This window comes from Theropithecus gelada, chromosome 2, assembly GCF_003255815.1.
Source record: "Theropithecus gelada isolate Dixy chromosome 2, Tgel_1.0, whole genome shotgun sequence".
NCBI classification, from domain to species: Eukaryota; Metazoa; Chordata; class Mammalia; order Primates; family Cercopithecidae; genus Theropithecus; species Theropithecus gelada.
This window is the reverse complement of record NC_037669.1, coordinates 87,219,416-87,239,741: the sequence shown is the minus strand read 5'-3', so window position 1 is coordinate 87,239,741 and position 20,326 is coordinate 87,219,416. Positions and strand designations below refer to the sequence as shown.

Here is a 20,326-nt window from a genome sequence, read left to right as displayed (position 1 = left end):
GCCCTGCTATTTCTCATTTGAAACAGGCCTGCCTATGCCAGCTCCCACTCAGAAAGGCCAAGCACAAGCCATGAGATCCTAGAATAAAAGGAGGCTTAGGGCCCAGGTGGGGCCCTCCAACCTGTCCTCAGACTCTCCAACCAGGCAACGATGTGCGTCAACCAGGCGAGAGTCCCAATCAGCGCGCATCCTTCTGACGTGCTCTTCACCAAGCCACCTGCAGAAGACTTATCTTCACACACCTGATGCTATGCAAGAGGGGCTAGATGTGGGTGGGCAAGCACAGAACCAGAGAAAGCAGAGTTAAAACACTGTCAAGAGTGGACCAAACAACAAATATGTACAATTATTACATATTGTTATAAGTAAAAAGAAAAAAAAGACCAAACCATTTGTTATAAGAACCAGGAGAGTGGTGACTGTGTCTCAGCACATTCCAGGGACAGAAGAAGAGCAGGTGGCTGGGGAAAAACCCAGTGGGAGTGCTCAGGGCAGAGAACGAAGACTCAGCCAAGCTCCATTTGCACTTCCTTTCCCGTAGCATTGGACACAGAGCTCCTGGGGCTGCTGGTACCTTTGAAAGGGCTCGGAGGAAAAGGAAGATACATCAACTGCCTCCTTACGAAGAAGGTACTGAAACGAAGTCACACAACTGAGAAGACCGAAAATGTGTAGAAAGTCACCATGCATGGAATGAGCTGGCTATTTCAATATTAGCTTCTGTTTGACTCCCACATGCAACTCAAAGGCTCATTATATAACAAAAATACTCTGAAATTCATCCTTGTTCACCAATCCATTGTGGACTACAGAAACTCAGATTTCCTACCAGTTAAAATGTAAGCAGTGAAGCTGGGTGCGGTGGCTCACGCCTGTAACCCCAGCACTTTGAGAGGCCACGGCAGGTGGATCACTTGAGGTCAGGAGTTTGAGACCAGCCTGACCAACATGGTGAAATCCTGTCTCTACTAAAAATACAAAATTAGCCAGATGTGGTGGCGCATGCCTGTAATCCCAGCTACTCGGGAGGCTGAGGCAGGAGAATCACTTGAACCCGGGAGGTGGAGATTGCAGTGAGCCAAAGGTTGCAGTGAGCCGAGATAGCACCATTGTACTCCAGCCTTGGCAAGAAGAGCGAAACTCTGTCTCAACTGGGGGAAAAAAAAAAAAAAGTAAACAGTGAGAATCAGGTAGGCTTGCTAAGGGTAACGCACATATGCAATTAAAAATAATAGGAAATGTGAAAAAAAAAAAAAAAGAATATGACAAACCACCTCTCTGAAATCCTTAACACTGAAAAAGTAGCTAACTCCTACTCTGGATGAGAGGTTTGCTGGTATCTCTGAGCCTGTTTAAACTGCCTTCAATAACTGAGGAGGAACAGCAATGCTACAACCCACTCTGGGATTCTGACAGACCTGCTCACCAAGATGAAATCCAATTGATAAGCCCAATAGGTAAATATACCTGAATCAGCCTTTGCCCACTTAGCATACAAGCCTAGAATAGTTAGTTACTTGTTCAACTGGTCTGCCTTCCTAAGCAGGATGTGGACTCTTAGAGAACAGGAATCAAGTCTCCTAACTTCTCTCACAGCTTTGCTATGTTAGTTTGGTACCACTGTGTCACACATTACTATAAAACTTAATGGCCTAAAGAAGTAAACATTTACTATTGGCTGCATAGTTCTGGATCATGTTCTCTTGTAAGGCTGCAGCCAATCTGTCAGCCAGGGCTGCATCACCGGAAGCCTTGACTGGGGCTGGAGGATGCACTTCTCAGAAGGCTCGCATGGGGCTGGGGGCTAGGGGTCCTTAGCTCCTCACCACGTGGGTCTCTTCGCAGGACTGCCTGAATGTCCTTGAGACACGGTCACTGGCTTTCCCCAGAGCAAGGGACCCCACAGGGAGCAAGCAAGTAAGCACCTTCAAGACAGAAGCTGCAGTCTTCGTAGTCACCTGATCTCAGAAGCCATGTGGCTTCACTTCTAGCACATTCTACTGGTCTCATAAACTAACCTTGACACAGTGTGGAAAGGGACTATACAAGGGTGTGAATATCGTGAGTGGGGATGGCTGGGGTTCGTCATGGAGGCGACCTGCCACATTTGTCATTCTAAGTTCTCAGGATGTTTTTACTGGATGTGGCATGGATGCATCTTTCAAGGGGGAACTTGAAGCTGCTGCTTTGCTTTCAAATTCAGTCTTGGCTGACACGCTCATGCTCTCTGCTGACCTACTTGGCTAACAGCTCTTCAAGGTAGGAGAAAAGAACAAGGCACTAGAAGTAGTCACCACAGTGTTTCTGTCCACCCCTAAAGGAGATTTCCTTTCCCCTATTCTACTTCAACAACCAAAAAAGATACTTGAAGCTAAATTCGGTTTCTCATTCCCCCAAACACGGGGTATCCTATCAGTGCAATGAAGAGTCTGCTAACAAGGGCAGTTTGGACAAAAATGATGCCACAGAGGGGTATGAAGAAGGGCTTAGGACCTGGCACTTAGAGTCGGCCACAGCAGTACAGGGGAGGATGGAGAAAGGCATCATAAATAGGAGACGCCGAGAGCATTTGATTTCCCAGCACCGCTTCTAGGAGCCTAAAACCACATCTCTGCACTGTTTCTCCTTATTGCGGTGGCAAGTAGTTTTTAACTAAAGAAAGCAACTCAGTTTCTTCCAAACATCTGTAACTTGTTACTATCACACTTAACTCTTGAGATGGTAACTAAAGATGTCAAAACTTTCAAAGGGGCCAAGGAGCTGAGCTGGAATGGTCATTACCAGGTTTGGAGTCACCTACTTTGGCTGAGGAAAGATCAAAGTGCTTTCATCCAGTTTTTAAATCTGCCTTCATTTATAAAAGGTATTTCTCACCCGGCTATAGAATCCTAGATTGACAGGCTTTTCCTTTCAGCACTTTAAAGATGTTGTTCCATTGTCTTCAGGCTTAAATAGCTTGACAAAAAGTCCAAATTAGCTCTTATGTTTATTTTTCTGTATATGATGTCTTCTTTTCCTCTGATTGCTTTTACAGTTTTCTTTTTTATCATCTGTTTTTCAACAGTTTGATTATGATATGGCTTAGTGTGATTTTCTTTGCATTTATCTTGCCTGGGGTTCATCAACCTTCTTAGATCTATGAGTTTATAATTTTCATCAACTTTGGAAAATGTTCAGTCATTATTTCTTCTAATATTTTTCTGCCTTTTCCTCCTCTGTCTCTTTAGGAAATCCAATCACACATTAGACGTTTGATATTTTCCCATGGGTCACTAAGGCTCTGTTCCTTTGTTTTTTTTAGACTTTCTTCTCTCTGTGCTTTAATTTATAAAGCTCTGTTGCTATGTTTTCACTTACGCTATTCTTTCATGGTCTAATTTTCTGTTTATAAGTCCATGAATTTTTCAGAAATCGTATTTTCAGTTCTACAAGTTCCATTTGCTTTGCTTTTCTATTTTCCATTGTGCTTATTATGACCCAATTTTTCTTTAAAACTTTAGCATATTTATAACTGTTTTTCAGTCCTTTCTTGGTGATTCTAAAATCTCTGTAATTTCTTGGTCTATTTGTATTAACTGATTTTTCTCCTGATTATTGGTCATATCCTGCTTCTTTAACCTGTCTAGAAATTGTTGATTGGGGCTATCCATCATGATTGTTAGTCATACTGTTAAGTGTTTACATTTTGTCTGCCTTTAGTGAGCACTGAAGTTTAGTTTGGGCAAGCAGTGAACTCTGCAGAGCAGCTTGGTCATTTCAAAGCTTTTTTTCCCTTTCTCTTCTACAACAATTCTGAGGTAAAATTTTACATAACAAAAATGCACGTATATTATGCATACAGTTCAGTGAGTTTTGAGAAATGTGTACACTGATGTAACCCTACTACAATCAAGATACAGTATTTCCATTACCCGAAAAGTGCTTGTTTTCTTTTTTTGGGACGGAGTCTCACTCTGTCACCCAGGCAGGAGGGCAGCGGTGAAATCTCGGGTCACTACAAGCTCCGCCTCCCGGGTTCAAGCCATTCTGCTGCCTCAGTCTCGTGAGTAGCTGGAACTATAGGCGACCGCCACCATGCTCGGCTAATTTTTATATTTTTAGTAGGGACAGGGTTTCACCATGTTGGCCAGGCTGGTCTCGAACTTCTGACCTCACATGATTCACCTGCCTTGGCCTCCCAAAGTGCTGGGATTATAGGTGTGACCCACCACGCCCAGCCACCAAAAAGTTATTTTGAGTCCCTTTGCAGTCAGTCTCATTCCTACTACTCCAAGGCAACCACTAATCTGCTTTCTGTCACTATAGATTAGAATTCCCTTTTCTAGAATTTCATATAAATGGAGTCATTCAGTATGTATTCCTTTTATCTGGCTTCTTTTGCTCAGCATACTCAACCATGAGATTCAATCGTGTGGTTGCATGTATCAATAGTTTGTTCCTTTTAGCTGCGGACATTTATTCCACTATGTGGACATACTACAATTGGTTTATCCATTCATGTGTTGTTGAACATTTGAACTGTTCCTAGTTTGGGGCAATTACAAAGGAAGGTGCTATAAATATTCATGCACACGTCCTTCTATGGCCATGTGTTTTCTCTTAGGTAAATCTTGAGGGGTGAAACTGCTGAGTTGTATGGTACATTTCATTTTCTTTACAAGAAACTTTCAAATAATTTTCCAAAGTCGTTGTACCCTTTTGCGTTTTTACCAGAAATGCATAGGAGTTCCAGAGTTCATATACTTTTCTAATCTTGGTATTGTTCATCAATTTTAATTTTAGTCATTCTTGTCTTGTGGGTATATATTGGTGTCTCATTGCTATTTTAATTTGCATTTTTCTGATGAGTAATGATATTGAACATCTTTTCATGTACTTATTGGCCATTTGTATATCTTTTCTGGAGAAATGTCTTCAGATCCTTTGCCAATTCTTAAATTGCACTTTTTTTCCTGAGTTCTAAGAATTCTTACATATTCTGGTTATAAGCACCTGGTCAGACAGTCATATTTGCACGTATTTTCTCCCAGTCTGTGACCTACTTCCAGTCAATTTTTGTATATGGCTTCAAGGCTTGTTTTTAAACTTTGTACTCTTTTTTCTAGAGCTAGATGAAAGCTAATATTAAGGCATGGTGACTCTTTTGAGGGGTCTATGGATGTCCCAGGTGTTCAACAACGTCTCTCTGCTCTATCTGGAAAGAGCTCAAATGTCTCTCCGTTCTGGAAGTAGTTCCACTTACAGTTCTCCAGCAGTGGTTCTTCAATTCGCTTCTTGAGTTTTGCCCTACACAACAGATCTGTTCATAAAAAGTCTCGAGGAGACCCTAAGCTAACTAAGGTGAAGAGTTTTCCTTCTGCGTAGCTTTTTCTTTGTACTGTCCCCTGCAAATGCCAACTGCATTGGCCTCAGATGTGTCTTCTCAATGCAGCTAGACTGCTGGGCTTCGCATGGGTTCCTCCTCGCTGCTCTGAGATCTGGAAACTGCCTCCAGCAGAATGTTGGCAGGAAGACCATAGGGCTCACCTCATTATTTCTTTTCCCTTCGGCTCACTGTCTTGATGCCTGCTGTCCGATATTTGCAAAGTTGTTTCATATATTTTGGCCTGTTTTCTGTTTGCTTACAGAAGACGGGCAAGTTCTGCATCTGTTACTCCTTCATGGGCAAAAGTCTCCTCATCCTTCAGCACAGGCTCAAATGTTAAATTTATCCACATAGGAAAGATTCCTCTGGCTTCCAGGACAAGGCCCATGGACTCCAATCTCAAAATGAAAAGCCTTTGGCTTCTTCCGAGTCTGTCTATCATGCCTAGAAAAAAGACTTCAGTGAGGCTCTCAGTCAAAAAACCAAGCAGGTCAGGGACAGTGGGGACCAAATGGTGTTTAAGACCTCCACATGCAGAGGACAGGAACGTGCAGAGGTCAGAGAAGCAGCACTGTGTGTCAAGCAGCACACGTGTATGCCGCACATGGCAGCAGGCGAGCAGAACCGCGGGGGGTGCAAGGCCCTAGTGCTGCAGTGAGGTCCACTGGGTTTGAATTCCAGTTCTGCCACTCAGAGGCTGTCAGAGCCTTAGACAGAGGCCTTAACTTCTCAGTGCCTATTTTCCCAAGTGTAAAATAAGATGACATGAGTACTCATCTCATAGGGATAATATGAAAAGTAAATGAGTTGACATATGTGAAGCACTTACAAGGCTTGACACGTAATGAGTACTCCACAAATGTGACTCAGTATTGTCACCAGAGAGTTACCAGATAAAAACTGGCCGAGGACCTTCACTCTCTATTTGTGGCTCCCTTCTAACTGGTGGAGGCTTTCCAAGGAAGACTGAAAACAGATCCTGTACTTACATTGTCTCAAAATATCTCCCTGTAAATCAGTTATTAATTACAAAGGGAAAAACTGTAATTTCACAATGGAGAGAGCTGGACCCTACCCCAGTTATCAATGAAACCTTCACCAACGCTAGAATCAACTGACACCTGACTGAGGGTCGGCACCTCAGGTTACGATGCACTAAGTAGGCCACAGCATCACGTATGCAGGCAGCAGCCTGCCAAAAACATGTAACCTGAACGCAATCATGAGAAAATATCAGACAAACCCAATCTGCGACATTTTACACAATCACTGGCCTGTACTTCTCAAAAGTGTCAAGGCTAGGAAGGACAAAGAAAGGCTAAAGAACAATTCCAGACTAAAGGAGACTAAAGCGATGTGGCAACTAGATGCCAAGTGTGCCCCTGGACTAGAAAAAAAAAATCGATGACAGTATTCAGGCAATTGATGAAATGTGAATATGGACTGTGGACTGTTAATAACATATTAATGTTAAATTTCCTGAGTTTTGATCACTATACTGTGGTTACATAAAAGAACACCTGTGTCCTTAGAAAATGCATGCTGAAGTATTTAGTAGTTAGACAAGAAAATAATCTCAGTCTCCTTCTACCTCCCAAGATCTCACTGCTCAGGAGCAAACTTGGACTGGAGGAGCACTTTGCCAGAGCATCATCAGGCAGCACTGTGCGCCAGCACAGCCTGGCTGGCGGATCGAACCCAGGCACAGGCAGAGGCCTACCCTGTACCACACACACTGGATGTCCTACGGACTTCAAAGAAGAGCAATGTGGACTAAGATCATTAGAGAAGGTTTCTTGTAAGATGAATAGGGTGTAGTTAGGTGGGGAGGAAGGAGAAAAGGAATGGTGAATATCAGTAAGGGAAGTAGGCAGGAATGGGTTTGACAGGTATAGGGATAGAAGAGCAGCCCTGCGGCATCTTGCTGGATCCCAGAATCTGGTAATGTGGCTGCTCTCCTTGGTTGGCCCAGGCTGCGAAGTAGACCATGGTACTGCAATGTTTGCAGCACAGGAAAAGCTGGGAAAAGGAGGATGGGGGCAGTAGGCTCAGGAGCCTGGCTGTCCTGCAAGACACAAGGATGCTGCTTTAGACCTAGGCTAAGAGGAACCACACATGGCACAACAGCAGCTACAGCCAGAGGGAACAAGCGCTAAGCAGCTCCCTGGTAAGGCTCAGCAGTTCACACGCCATGGAATATGGGCTAGCAAATGCTTTGAGACAGTGCCTTTCCTACCCGCCACTCGCCTCCATGCCCTTATGCCTCACATCACCCCAGACCAAACTTCATCCGTCACCACGTCCACACTGGCCTGACCCGAGACCTCCGTGACTGGGATAATGAGCTCTCACTATAAAACGGCTGCATTCAGGATAAGGACCTGTCTGTAGCAGCAACATTCCAACCCAGCTCTATGGTGACACTATGGCATGTGTGCTGGACATTTCCCTGAAGGTTTTTACCTATTTAGAATATTAGTAAATGATTATTTAAACACACTGGGAAAAGAATCAATATGTAAACTGCTAAATGGATTAACAGGCAATTTAGCATCCCTGTTTGTTCTAACTCCATATAACAGAATCAGTTCTTTTTTTTTTTTTTAAGCATCAGTAATCAATGGGGTTTCTCACAGAAATCTGAGGGTAGAATAAAGCCAGGGCTCTTGACAGAAAAAAATCACTTGAATCTCCCTACCCTACACTGTGTCTTTAGGATCGTAACACACGTCCCTCATCTCCGGCCTCTCACATACTTCTGTACCCTCATTTTCTCCAGGGCTTGGACTGAGGGTCAGGGCATAATGGAATAGCAGAGTTGTAACATACGATTGGCTGCCTCAGACACCCCCACGGCCATGCCCTGGTAAGTGGGGGGTATCCACATCAGTAACACGCTTGCTTAAATGCGCTCCGAGCAAGTCTCCCCGACATACTCCACTGCTCCCCACACCAAGACTGGAAGAATATCAACTGCGTGCAGAGAGCCCTGCTCGATGGAACCACCCGCAGATATTTTTGCCCAAAACTCCCTACCCAAATAGAAAGCTGCTCTAATGATCCGACAGTGCACACTGCACAGGGCTCTGGGCAAAAGGACGTGGCATGCACCATGTGGCTATGTTTCAACTACTCCTATAGGATGGTGTCTTATGCTTATGTCATTTAAATGCATTGTTACTACCTCATGCCTCTACGTCATTTCATACTATTAAATGAAGATGTCTTCTAACAAAATGGAAAAGCCCACGAAGAACACAGATGAGCTGAAGAGGCCTGGAAAAGCCCATGGACTAGACAAAAGCTTGGCGGAGGAGGCATTTTAAGTAAGATGAATGTATGAAAAAGCAGAGTTGGCCCCATCTGTGTCCTGACTTACTCTGCATACAAGAAATAAAGAAAAAGCATGAAAGTTGTTGATGCCCATCAATGGTTGGTGATTGGAAAAACCATGATACACAACATCACATCTTTAAAAGAAGTTTTAAAGTCAACAAAAACACTGGTTCGGTATCCCCAGCCTCTCCCTCCTTCCTTATGCCACCCCACCCCACGTCCGCACCACGAAACCTGCCCTTAGTGTGCTAAGCTCACCAGCCTCTGCCTCTTCCTCCCCAAAATGGCTTGAGTGGAACCTGCTTATGGCATAAAATGCCCCTTAGAATGAAGAGGGCACACTAAACCAGAAGATGCAGCAGGAGGGCATGTGATGATCAGGCAGGGCTGTCATAAGTCAAGGGAGAAGGCTTCTCATAGGCACTAAGGCGACTTCGGTGCATGACCATCCTGCCGTTGTAGGTACAGAATTTTTAGAATGTACCAACAACTGAACTTCTGTCAGAGACGTTCCGTAGCAAAGGCCAACCCCTCCAAAGTCTGCGACCGTGCTCAGTGGGCGACAGTGGTTCCCAGGGCTTGCCTAACTTGGCATGACACTGCACCCACACCTCGAGAGCAGCATACAATCCAGGCGGGAAGTATCTCTACTTTCTCCACATCTGGGTGGACTGTGGCAGACAACCCATAAAAGCTAGTTGACAATAAGGAACTGCTTTGTTACTATCCAAATGGAAGGTCTGCACAACCACACTGCCTAGCTCTACCACTTACTGGCTGTGTGACTTTGAGTGGGTTACCTAACCTCTCTGCGACCCAATCTCCTCATCTATAAGACGGAGATACTATCAGTCCCTACTTCTCAGGCTGTGTGAGGACTAAATGCCCAACCCTGGGTGAGCATGGCACACCTGCCCACATCACCACCGTCTAGCTCAGAAGGCACTGCCAAGAGGATGGGGGCCAGGCGGTTACTGGGTCCCTATTTTTTCTTCTGTGGCCCCAAAGATAAACAATGTATGTTTCTCAGGGGCTGCCATACGAGATGCAAACTGCTTTAAAAGAAAGGTTCTCAGGGAAATAATACAAATGGAGCATGCGGTACATGCAGACCCTGACTTGACACCCAATAATTTAATTCGTCCTCTTTAAATGCACCCATGAAAGAGGCCTGAAATGGAATAAGGAAGGCTCTCTGGAAAGCCTCCGAGTGCACTGCCTCTCTTTTCTGAGACCCTCTGCCTCTACCCTCTCCAGCTCTGGTCTCTTCTACGTGAACCTTCGCTCTCACCATCCCCTCCGTGTCGAGAGCTCTCAGCCTCGTGCTCAGGTGGAGCTTCCTCAGGGACACTTCCTCGAGTCCCCAGGCGGAACCCCTCATTCCCCCTCTCCAGTGTGTTCAAGCTTCTACAATCCTCTTCACGCTGTACTGGAATTGCCTGCCTGCCTGCCTACAGCCTGTTCCAGCTGTGAGCCCCTCAAGGACTGGGGACCAGTCTCAGCTCTTCGTCAAGGAAACATCCAACAGTGGGCTTGGCACCAGAGTACTTTAGAGATCCTAATAGTCCACTGTTCTTACACTTTGGAAACAACACATTGACCTTCTAATCTATTCTTCTAGAGCAAATATGAATTTGCTGAGAAATTCACAAACTGAACCAATGCAGTGGTTCTTAAACAGGGGCAATTTGGCCCCCCAGGGGACAGTTGGCAATGTCGGGAAACATTTTTGGTTGTCACAATGAGAGATTCTACTGGCATTTAGTGGGCAGAGACAGGCTGGGGATGCTGTTAAACGCCTTGCAACGCACAGGACAGCCTCCCACAAGAAATAATTATCTCATCCAAATTGCCAACAGTGCCAGGCTGAGAAACTCCGGATTCAATGGATAGCTTTCCTAGCAGTGGAGTAATCTAAAATAGACTCACCAACTGCTTCTATGTATACAAACGAAAAGGATAATTCAGGGTAAACCTCAAGATTATTAATGACCTTCCGTATAGTCATATGGCAAGCAACAGGGAAATGAACTCTGTGAAAATCAGCAGGTAACCTGAAGTCACCCAGAGCCCTGGAGACCCTTCCTCACCAGTGAGTAAAGGGACTCCGTGCTCCCTGCTTCTGCTGCTCTGGGGTAGGGCGGGGGTGCCTCTGCCTCACATGCTAGACCTCAGCCTTGGGGTAGAATCACCACCCTCTGCCCAGCCAAGGAAAATCTTCACAAAGGCACAGAAAAGCAGACCTAGGGTGTGACTCATGTATGCATGAAACGATTGATGAGTCATTTCAAATTTATATTTTTAATGTTATCTACAGTTATAAAACAATAATGTTTTAAATAAAATTACTTAAATAATTATCAAGAAAGAAAAGCAGAATTGTTCAGATAGAAAAAAAATGAGGTGAAGTAGCCACAGATACAGAGTAATCAGAAAGTGCACCTGTGTGGAAAGAGGGGTGGAAAAAGCAGGCAGGCACAGAGGAAGCGGCTCAGAGTGTCTGGGGTCCCAGGGACCCAGCTTACATTTCAGTTCTGCACTTACTAAAAAGGAGCCCTTGTACAAGGCACTTCACCCGCTCACTGACTGCTTCTGTACAGGGTTCCTGTGAGGGGGCCGGCATGCTGAGGACTCAGTGAAGAGAGGCTGCAGGAAAGAGGCCGGCTCCAGGGGCCAGCACCACCACCTACTACCATGGGCCCTGGGCAAAGAAAAGCCAGCGACTTGAAGCAGGTTCATTACCTGGAAGTGGAACAGCCCCAGGCACCCACTGCCCTCTCTCTCAGAGCCCACAAGGGGCCCTGCTGGTAAAAACACAAGGAAGGTTAGGTCAAGGAAGATTATTTTGGCCACTAAAGCCACCCGGTTTTGGCACATGCTAATCTGGATTCACACTCACTGTGCTGGCTGGGCTAAAGGTGCTTTTCTTTTTTTTTTTTTTCCCCACTGCTATGCACTCTGTGAGGAGGGCTAAAGGTAAAGACATTGTACAAGCAAGAAAAAAGGGAAATGTTTAACATAATTCAGAAAATAAGTTACTTAAGCACTTGTGAAACATTCTTCAGCTCAACTCATGAATACAAACAATGTAATAACAAGGATGAAGACACACCCCCAAGGAAGGCCTAACATGTGCCTGACACCAACCCAGCTTCCTCAAACACATTCCTTCTCATCTCCATAGGCCCAGAAAAGAAAGATCTTTATCCACATGTTACTAGGGAAGAAACTGAAGCTTTGAGAAATGCAGAAGTTGCTCAGGGGCACCACATGGCAAAGTGAAGCAGACATGGACGCCGGGTCAGGCTGGATCCATAGCCAGGGATCCCGTTATTTTTAACCACTTGTAAAACCCCTTCAACAAATCTTCATGTTTGTACAAATATACAAAAGACTTTAAACAGATTTTAATGCAGCGGAAGCATGATAGGCCCCAACAGGGCAACATGTGGCCAACAGAGGTATTTAAAAGTTTAAAAAAGTACATTTGTTAAGTTATTCTACACTCAGATTGTCTCCTAATTCACACAACTTCCTCTTGTCCTGATTTTATTAGAAATTAATGAAGTTATATGATAAATCAAGCAGATCACCATTATGGATAAATGCTACCAAATAAATAAACATTTAGAAAACCCGAAAACTTTCTAAAAATAAAAGCTCTGAGCCAGCCAGCACACTAACATTGACCGCAACACCAGCCTGGAATGGAAAAAGGGGCGTTCTTCCTTTGCCCGTGCTGGCACTCCAGAGGGAGGAAAGGACAGCGACACTGATTGTGTGCTGGGTTCCAGACCCACAGACAGGCGGGTTTTGTCTGTCTGAATTGTGGGCTCCAGCTCCAATTCAGCTGTCACTGTATTCTGTTATTTTACCAGGAGGAGGTGATCACCAGGTGAAAGGCTACTGGGAAATAGAGTACTCACATGATCTCCAAGTATTATGACTGCAGAGATCCCTTATTGATTGCTCAGGGGAAAATGTACCTTTACAAGGGAGAGACTGAGAGGTCTTCCATCCCCCACCACCAAGACATCAACCTTATTAACACAAATAGCGGGGCGGCATGGTGTCACATGCCTCCTGGTGGAATAGACATGAAACATACAGTGCCACTTACAGCGTGTTTTTGCCATAAAACAGGGCATCTGAATCTAATAACTGCTCCAGACCAAACTCAGGAAAACAGGGGTCGGTGAAACAATTCAAACACCATAGCGAAACTCCCAGACAACTCCCGAATGTGGGGCACTTGACATAACGAGCAGCCAGGACGCTTCAAAAAGCCAGAAACATTAAAAAAAAAAAAAAAAAAAAAAGTGTGCATGTATGTGTAGAAGGAGGTTCTTCTAGAAATGAAAGTTACTGAAAACAAAACCAAACACAACATGTGGGCCTTGATTGGATCTTAGTTTTTAAAAACTCCAGCTGTAAAAGACTTGTGACATTTGGAGAAATGTGACTATGGACTGGATATGAGATAATATCATGGAGTTATTAATTCTCTTAAGTGTGATGATGAAATTGTGGTTATGTGGGAGATTGTCCTTATTTTGGGGAGACTTAGTTGAAGTATTTAGCAGTAAAGTGTGACGCGGGTTACAACTTACCTTCAACTGGCTCAGCCAAAAAAAAAAAAAAAAGCATAAAGAGATAAAGCAAATGTGACAAAATGTGAACAACTCCTAAATCTAGGTAGAGGGCAGACAGATGTTGAGTGTATTATTTTTCATCTTTTCTGTTTGACATTTTTAGAGATAAAAAAAGGGATGGGGTGGGGAGAGGTGATCATAGGGAAGGTTGTGCCAACACAAGTCTGTTCACACAGAGCACACAGGGAGGCCAGTTTACCATGGAGAAAACCCCAGAAACTCTCATTTAAGATATCAAAGCTGAGTGCACTGGTTTGTGATTTCACTTTGGATCGCAGGAAAAAAGCTATCACTTCTCAATGTCAGCAGTGCTTTTGTAAAACATGGACACATTTCTCCCAGCTGGCTAGCCCCCATGTCTATAACAAAAATAGGCAGGCAGATTTATCCAAGTTCTCAAAATGCTTGTTTTATTAAAAACCAATTTTGTCTACACTTCAGCCCAGAACCCTGACTGTGCACTGTGAGGGAGGCTTGAGTTTGCTTTGCATTCACATGTCCTGAGAGTAAACACCCCAAATGCCAACACACACACTGGACAACACGGCCTTTGGCTGACAGCTGGGTGGCTACCCCGCACTGGAACAGTTTGCTGAGCTCTAGGACTGCTCAGCTCTGTTCTGCTGAGACCCAAGCTGAGAAACTTCATCAAGTCACAGACTATAGACAAAACCACCAAAATGGGGAATTTTTTGGCAGGCAGACTACGACAAAGCGCCCCTCGTTTAAACCGTTTCTTTCTATGCAGACACCTAGCAGACACTTCAGAAAACTAAGTGGAAAGTAGCTTCATAAGCTTGACTCTGAGTATGTTCATCTTTCCCTGCGTACACAGGGTACCTTAGATGGAGCCTCTAGGAAGCCTGCCAACTCAACAAGGTGGTGCTGACACTGGACATGTTGTGTGAGTGGTGCCTGTAACAGTCTATATATTTATGCAGCTTGAAGAATGGGCTACCATGACCTGGCATATACGTTCTCAACTGCCTGGACCGAGAGGGTCTACAAACCCTACACAGTAAGGCAAGAAGTCTATCAAAGCGCCAGAATGAGAAATTCTTGCAGAACCAGAATTCTCCCCAGAGGCATTAATATATATAAGTCATCTTCCTTCAGGACAAACCCCCCCAGGTAAAAACAAACAAACAAACAAAACAAGGCAACCTGTAAGTAGAAAAAAAAGTGATTTTTCTGGATAGAAAAAGGAACATAAAGACAGTGGTCTGAGAGGGTCACTGAAATCAGGGAGGTGAAGTAAGGAAAATTACCTCACAGCTTGTCTGCCGAGAAGGGGGTTCATTCTACAGTCAGAGCTGGTCCAACAGGAAACAACAGTGTTTGCCATGGCCGTCAGGTTCCAGAAGACAGGCACCAGAAGAGAGGCACCAAGCCCATTGCCTCGAGGGCCACGGATACTTGGAAGGGAGAAGACTGTGATCTCAAAAACAGCCCCTCAAAGGATAGGGGCTGTTTAAGCTGCTCAGAACAAACTGGTTGGTATTTAAAATGTCTGAAGATAACAGAACTGAGGAAGGATGGACTTCCTTCCTTCAGGGCTGCAAGGGGGACCCTCGTCAGGGGAGCCTGGCCTTCAACAGATGCCCCTCCCGGCAGCTCTGCCAGACTGAGAAGGAGGGAGGACTAAAAGCCCAGGACAAAGCCAAATGGCTCGCAGATGTACTTCCTTAAGGCTACCTTGATCTCTTTCCTCTTCCATCTTAGAGATTTCTTCCTCTTTCCAGCAGTTCAAGAAGGAAAAGCCTCGCAGTGCTACTTCAACAGGACCAACAAATCTGAGCGATAAGAAGGGCCCCACCCTGAATGCACCCCAGTCAGTGGGCTTCTCCTTGTCCAGCTCCCAGAGTGCCATTGCCCTGGCCTGCTCTGTCTGCTTCTAGGTAGGGGGAGGAAGCTCTTGCTCTCACCTCCATTTCTGTGTCAGGGCAGACAGAGCTCTAGCCTTTCCAACTCTTCTCCTCATCACTCCTACCCACACCACCCCAGGACCCACCAGCCACTTCCACAAGCTCTGTCCACATCAAGCCTCACAGTGAACAAGAGACTGCTTTCTAGTCCAATCTCTGCAAACACAAAGTACCAATCACAGTGGGATTTGCACATGTGCTCACGCTGAAGATTAAGTAAAGAAGTGAGTATGTCCCTGAAGACTCCACTCGAACACATTCAACCCGACACACTTCTCAGCTGCGAGCAACTCCGCCCTGTCATCATCACATATCCTTCTCTGAATCACAAGTGTCAGACCCTAGAGGATAAACCGGGCCATCAGCATCAATCAAACCTATGGAAACAGTCAGAGTTAGGCTAAGAAACCTCAGGTTAGGCAGCAAAATAAAAATTTAACCTATAGTTCCTTCAGAGAGAAAAGAAGGCTGTCTGGAGGAGAGAGAAGTAGGAGGGATATGAAGACCCACTCACCATGACTTGAAAACACACACATACAGTACATGCGCCCAAGTCAGCAGCGGATTTTGGCTAAGTTGTCACAAATTATTACTGTGGGAACAAGTGGGTATTTGTTGAGCAGAGAAAAAGGCAAGTTGGGACTAAAAAGGAAAGAAAATGTGTCAAACATAGACAGTTGGGCACTTGTAAGACTTATCAAGGCCAGGCCACCAGAAGAACACGGTATCCATGATCAGAGCCTCTTCAGGGTTACTTAAAGCCTGAGAGAATTCACTCAAAGAAATCCCAACTTATAAACAAGCAAGGTGGCCACTCCAGCAACTGGACCCTACAGTTGCAAGATCCCTCCTGAGTACTCCAAAGCATACTTTCTGCAGGAACTCTCCACTCTGTCCACACAAGCACAGTGGGGAAGTTTTGAGAACAAGTCATTTTTGGAATTAATGACTCTGCACAGATAGTTATAACCTTTCCTTCCCCCTAAAACGCAATCACAAGGGCACTCCCAGGCTTACATGCCGAACAAAACTTCTTGTTACTTTAATAAGGATGTACACGATGAAAAACAGAAGCCCCCCGCCTACCCCCGCCCAGGACACATGACAACAGGGTGGGGGCTTCCTTCTCTATTCAGCCACTAGGTTGCCCAAGTTTAATGGAAAAGGAAACTTAAAATATAAAGAATAAAAGTGGAAAGGGAACAGCCAGGGGAAGCTATAGACGCGGCTTATTAGGAAAGCTTGGGACAGAGATGGAACAGGTGGGCCTGTTCCGGAAGAAACGAGAGGACGGGGATCTGGGGAAGAACGCAGACTGGGTGGGTCCTGCCCTGACAAAAGGGAAAATAAAGCTGAGGAAGAAGGGCCACGGAAAGGGAGGCGGGTGGCCCTAACACTCCAGGTGTTGAGAGGGATGCAAAGTAGCAGGATTTACATGTGCACGGAGAAGGTAAATCCTTGAAGAGTGAAGGGGCAGAAAAGAGCTCAGCATCGCACTGGATTGAGGGATGTGGGTTCTAAGCACGAAGAGCACCTGAGAAGGGGCGGACAAGGGGATGTCACCCTTGGGGGTCATAACTCCAGGCTGAGAAGTGGGGTAACAATTCGAGACGGTAAGGTGGGAGGTAGGCGAGTTTTAGACTGGCGTCTCAGAAGACAGACGTTTAAGGTGGAAACGGGAAGGGTCACTCCTGGCTGGAGGCCACAGCGAGTAGGCGAGGGGCTCCGAGCCGGGAGCCCGGGGCCCTGGCTACCCCCTAGTGCGGGAATGCCCAGCCTGGGTTTGCGGGGAAGGAGGAATTCGGATTTCCAGGCCGGAACTCTCCGCGCAGGACGGACCTCCGGGGGGCCGGGCCGCGGCTGCCGCGCAGGGCCTCCAGAGGGGCGGGGGTCCCAGACTCACGCATTAACGTGCTGAAGGCCACGACGCCGAGCAGCCCCTGCAGGAAGATGCCGAAGCTGTGCATGAGCGCGCCGCTCTCGCAGCGGCCCGCCCCGGACGCGACTGTGGAGGGCGGCCCGCCCGGCAGTCCGCGGCTCGCGTTCCCGGCGGGGCTCTGCATGGCAGGCCTCGCAGGAGGGGCGCGAGGGCCCAGGGCCCGCCCGGCCTCGCTGCCTGCCGGTGCAGCCCCGCCAAACCCGCAGCCGGGAGCCCGAGCCCAAGCCAGAGCCGGTACCTCCGCCCGGCGGCCGACTCCGCGCCGCGCGTAACCCGACGTCTGAGATCGCAGTGCCTGATTGGCGCAGCCAAGGTTGGGGCGGGCCTCGGCCGCGGCTGCTCTCCCCCCCGAGGGGCGGGGCTCCGGCCGGGCCAGGGGGCGGGGTCGCGGGTCCCACTCTCCTCTCCAACCCCGCCACGCCCTCAGGTAGACAGACCAGGTGCGCAGGGTAGGGCAGACCGGAACAAGAGCTGGGGAATCACGAGCTCCAGGTCCGGAGGTAGGAGCTGGGACGGCCTGTGACCAAATTATTTTTCCCTCTAAGACAAATCCCTATATCCTGGAGAATTTATTAATATTCCTGGATTCCACCCTCAGAGATCCTGATTCAGTAGTTCTGGGATGGGGCCCAATAGTTTGCAGCCTGGATTATTCTGAAGCAAGTGAATAAGGAAAACAATCTAAGATTGCGCACAGGAGTCTTCCAACCTAGACATTTGAGTCTTTTTCCTACTTCCCTAGCTAAAGGCTTATCAAGGCCCCAAGTCTATTTTATTTTTTTCATAGATATAATTTAAATGGTCACCTGAATCCAATCACTTTCATTTTGAAATATACCAGATTTCACATTAAAAACCTGACGTGCATATGTCCCACCTTATTCACTTGGGGAGCACAACTACCTTTAGAGCGTAAAAGACAAATGGTTGGTATTTGCCAGGCTGCAACATCCCCCTGCACACACACACTCCCACCTAACCCTTTCCAACTTCTCAGAACCTGTGCTCTGCCTTTAACAAGACCCTGAGTCCCCATTCTTTCATCCATTCCCCCAGCCCAATCTGGGCTCTCTCTGGACATCCTCTTGTTGGTGCTCTAGAGCCCCTGACCTTCCTGCTGCAGAATGTCAGTGAACACATGGTGTGAGTCCAGTTGACACTGAGCTATATGTTTTCAGCAGTAAATATCTCTAGGAAAAAGTTTTCCTATTAAATAGACCCCCAAATTCCAATTACCTAAGAGGGTTAAATGCTATCTAAAAGCCTTCTTGGTAAACAGGAATATTAACCTGATTAGAGAATAAAAATGCAGTTCTCCAGCCTTCTCTTATATTTTCTCAACTCTGTGCCTTTATGTAGCATTCTAGTTGCATGGATACCATTCCCTTTTCCCTGTCCATGAACTGCTCCTCATGTGCATCAAGGCCTATCTGACCTCCCTCTCCCTCTTGCTCCCACATTACCTTGTGTGTACTGTTCCATCAAAACTTTTCAGACTGCTAAATTTGACAGCTGTACACCTCTCTCTCCCACAGCTAAGGGTGAGCCTCCTGAGGGCAGGAATTGTTTTTATATACCCTTCAATTCAAATTCAACATAGTGCCTGGTACAGACAACATGCAACAACATGCTTAATTTAAATGAAATTTTAATTTATAAAATTTTAAACTCTCCACAAGTACTGGCTGTGGGCAAATACAGGAAATCAGATTAAGAAAATAAATGGATAAGGGAAAATTAAAATTGCATAAACTATCTTTTAGTCTAAGAGGGATCTTATGAGGGTGCTCAACAGTTAACAGTACAATGTTTAGAGAGAATCAAACAAGAGGCTACGTCTTAAAGCAGAAGAGATTGTGGCTGGGCATAAGGAGACTACTGATTGCTTAAAGACACAGACAGCTCAAGGAAAATTGGACACTGAGCTGAAAAGGGATGATTTTAACAAAGAATTGTTCTGCACATCCAGCTGTGGAGGAATCCTTAAGGCTCACAGAGGAACAAACAAGAAGCAGTCTTCAGAGATCAGAGGCAGAATCCCCAATGCCAGGAGCAAGGTTGCTATGGGGAAATTCTACTCTTCCTATCTTTCCTGAACTGGAATTAAAAAGCACCTAAATCTAGAAAGTAAAGGATGAGACAGCAAGAGAGGGGAAAGAATTCTGGAGTTTTATTAAAGTAGAAAGGAACTTTTCATCCATTTGGAAATGATTCTCTGAGGTCCCACTGGAAAGAGTTTGAAAAAATTTACTCTGGCCAAAATGCCTTCCTTGCTGTCAAATCAGCACAAAGTTAAGGTTAAACATAGCTTAAGACCTGTTTTCTTTAGTGTTCTCACAACCACTTAAAACTGTCATAATGTACCACAAGCTTATATACAATCATATTTACAAAAAAAAAACCACGCAAAATATTAATCCAAAATAGTTTTTTTAATCCTTTGAAGTTATACCATCAAACTTGATGGGAGTTATTTTAATAGGTATTCTTGTGCATACTTCTTAAGTGTACTTTTATCTTCAATGCATAACTTGAAATTAAGAGGAAAAACAGCAAGCAGGAAGGATACAATGCAATAAGCATTTGATTTTGTTCTAAATGAGCAGCTTAAAAAAAAAAGGCGAAATACATTAAACAAAGTGCATCAGTTCCAACAAGTTAGTATTAAAAAGAGGCCTAAGGACAGTGCTGGAACCAGCCAGGAGTCCCTCCCTGGCAGGCCTCTGATTGTCTTTAGAGAATATTCAATGAAAAAAAAAAAAAAAAAAAAAGGAGGGGAAAAGAAATGAGCACTTAAAATCTCAAGAGAAACAAACTACCTTCTCCAGAGATACTTGCAAAAGGAGCTAACGGACTGCCCAACTTTAACTCTGCCTAAGCTTTGTAACCTCCCTCAATCATCTGCTTTGTGACTTGATTTGCCCTAAAAGCCTACCCTCATCCTTTCAGCACTTTTGTCCACCTCCATTCTGCCAAGCTAGGTATGCAGTTAGATTGAATAAACCATGTAGAAACCCTCAGGCCCGAGTTTCCACACATCCTGAGAACAGGCACCCGCATCAGCAAATGGTGGCACCATTTCACTAGAAGGCACCATTTGCCTCCAGAA

At 45.5% G+C, this 20,326-nt stretch overlaps 1 protein-coding gene across 1 annotated transcript in view; it reads right to left on the bottom strand.

Moving 5' to 3' along the window:
* Positions 1-17,472, bottom strand: part of STIMATE (STIM activating enhancer) — a 64,342-nt gene extending 46,870 nt beyond the window's left edge. The window contains exon 1 of the mRNA XM_025375453.1: positions 17,182-17,472. Coding sequence (XP_025231238.1) covers positions 17,182-17,341 — 160 coding nt within the window. The 5' untranslated portion in view covers positions 17,342-17,472. The remainder of the gene's footprint in view (positions 1-17,181) is intronic.
* Between the last annotated feature and the right edge of the window lie 2,854 nt (positions 17,473-20,326).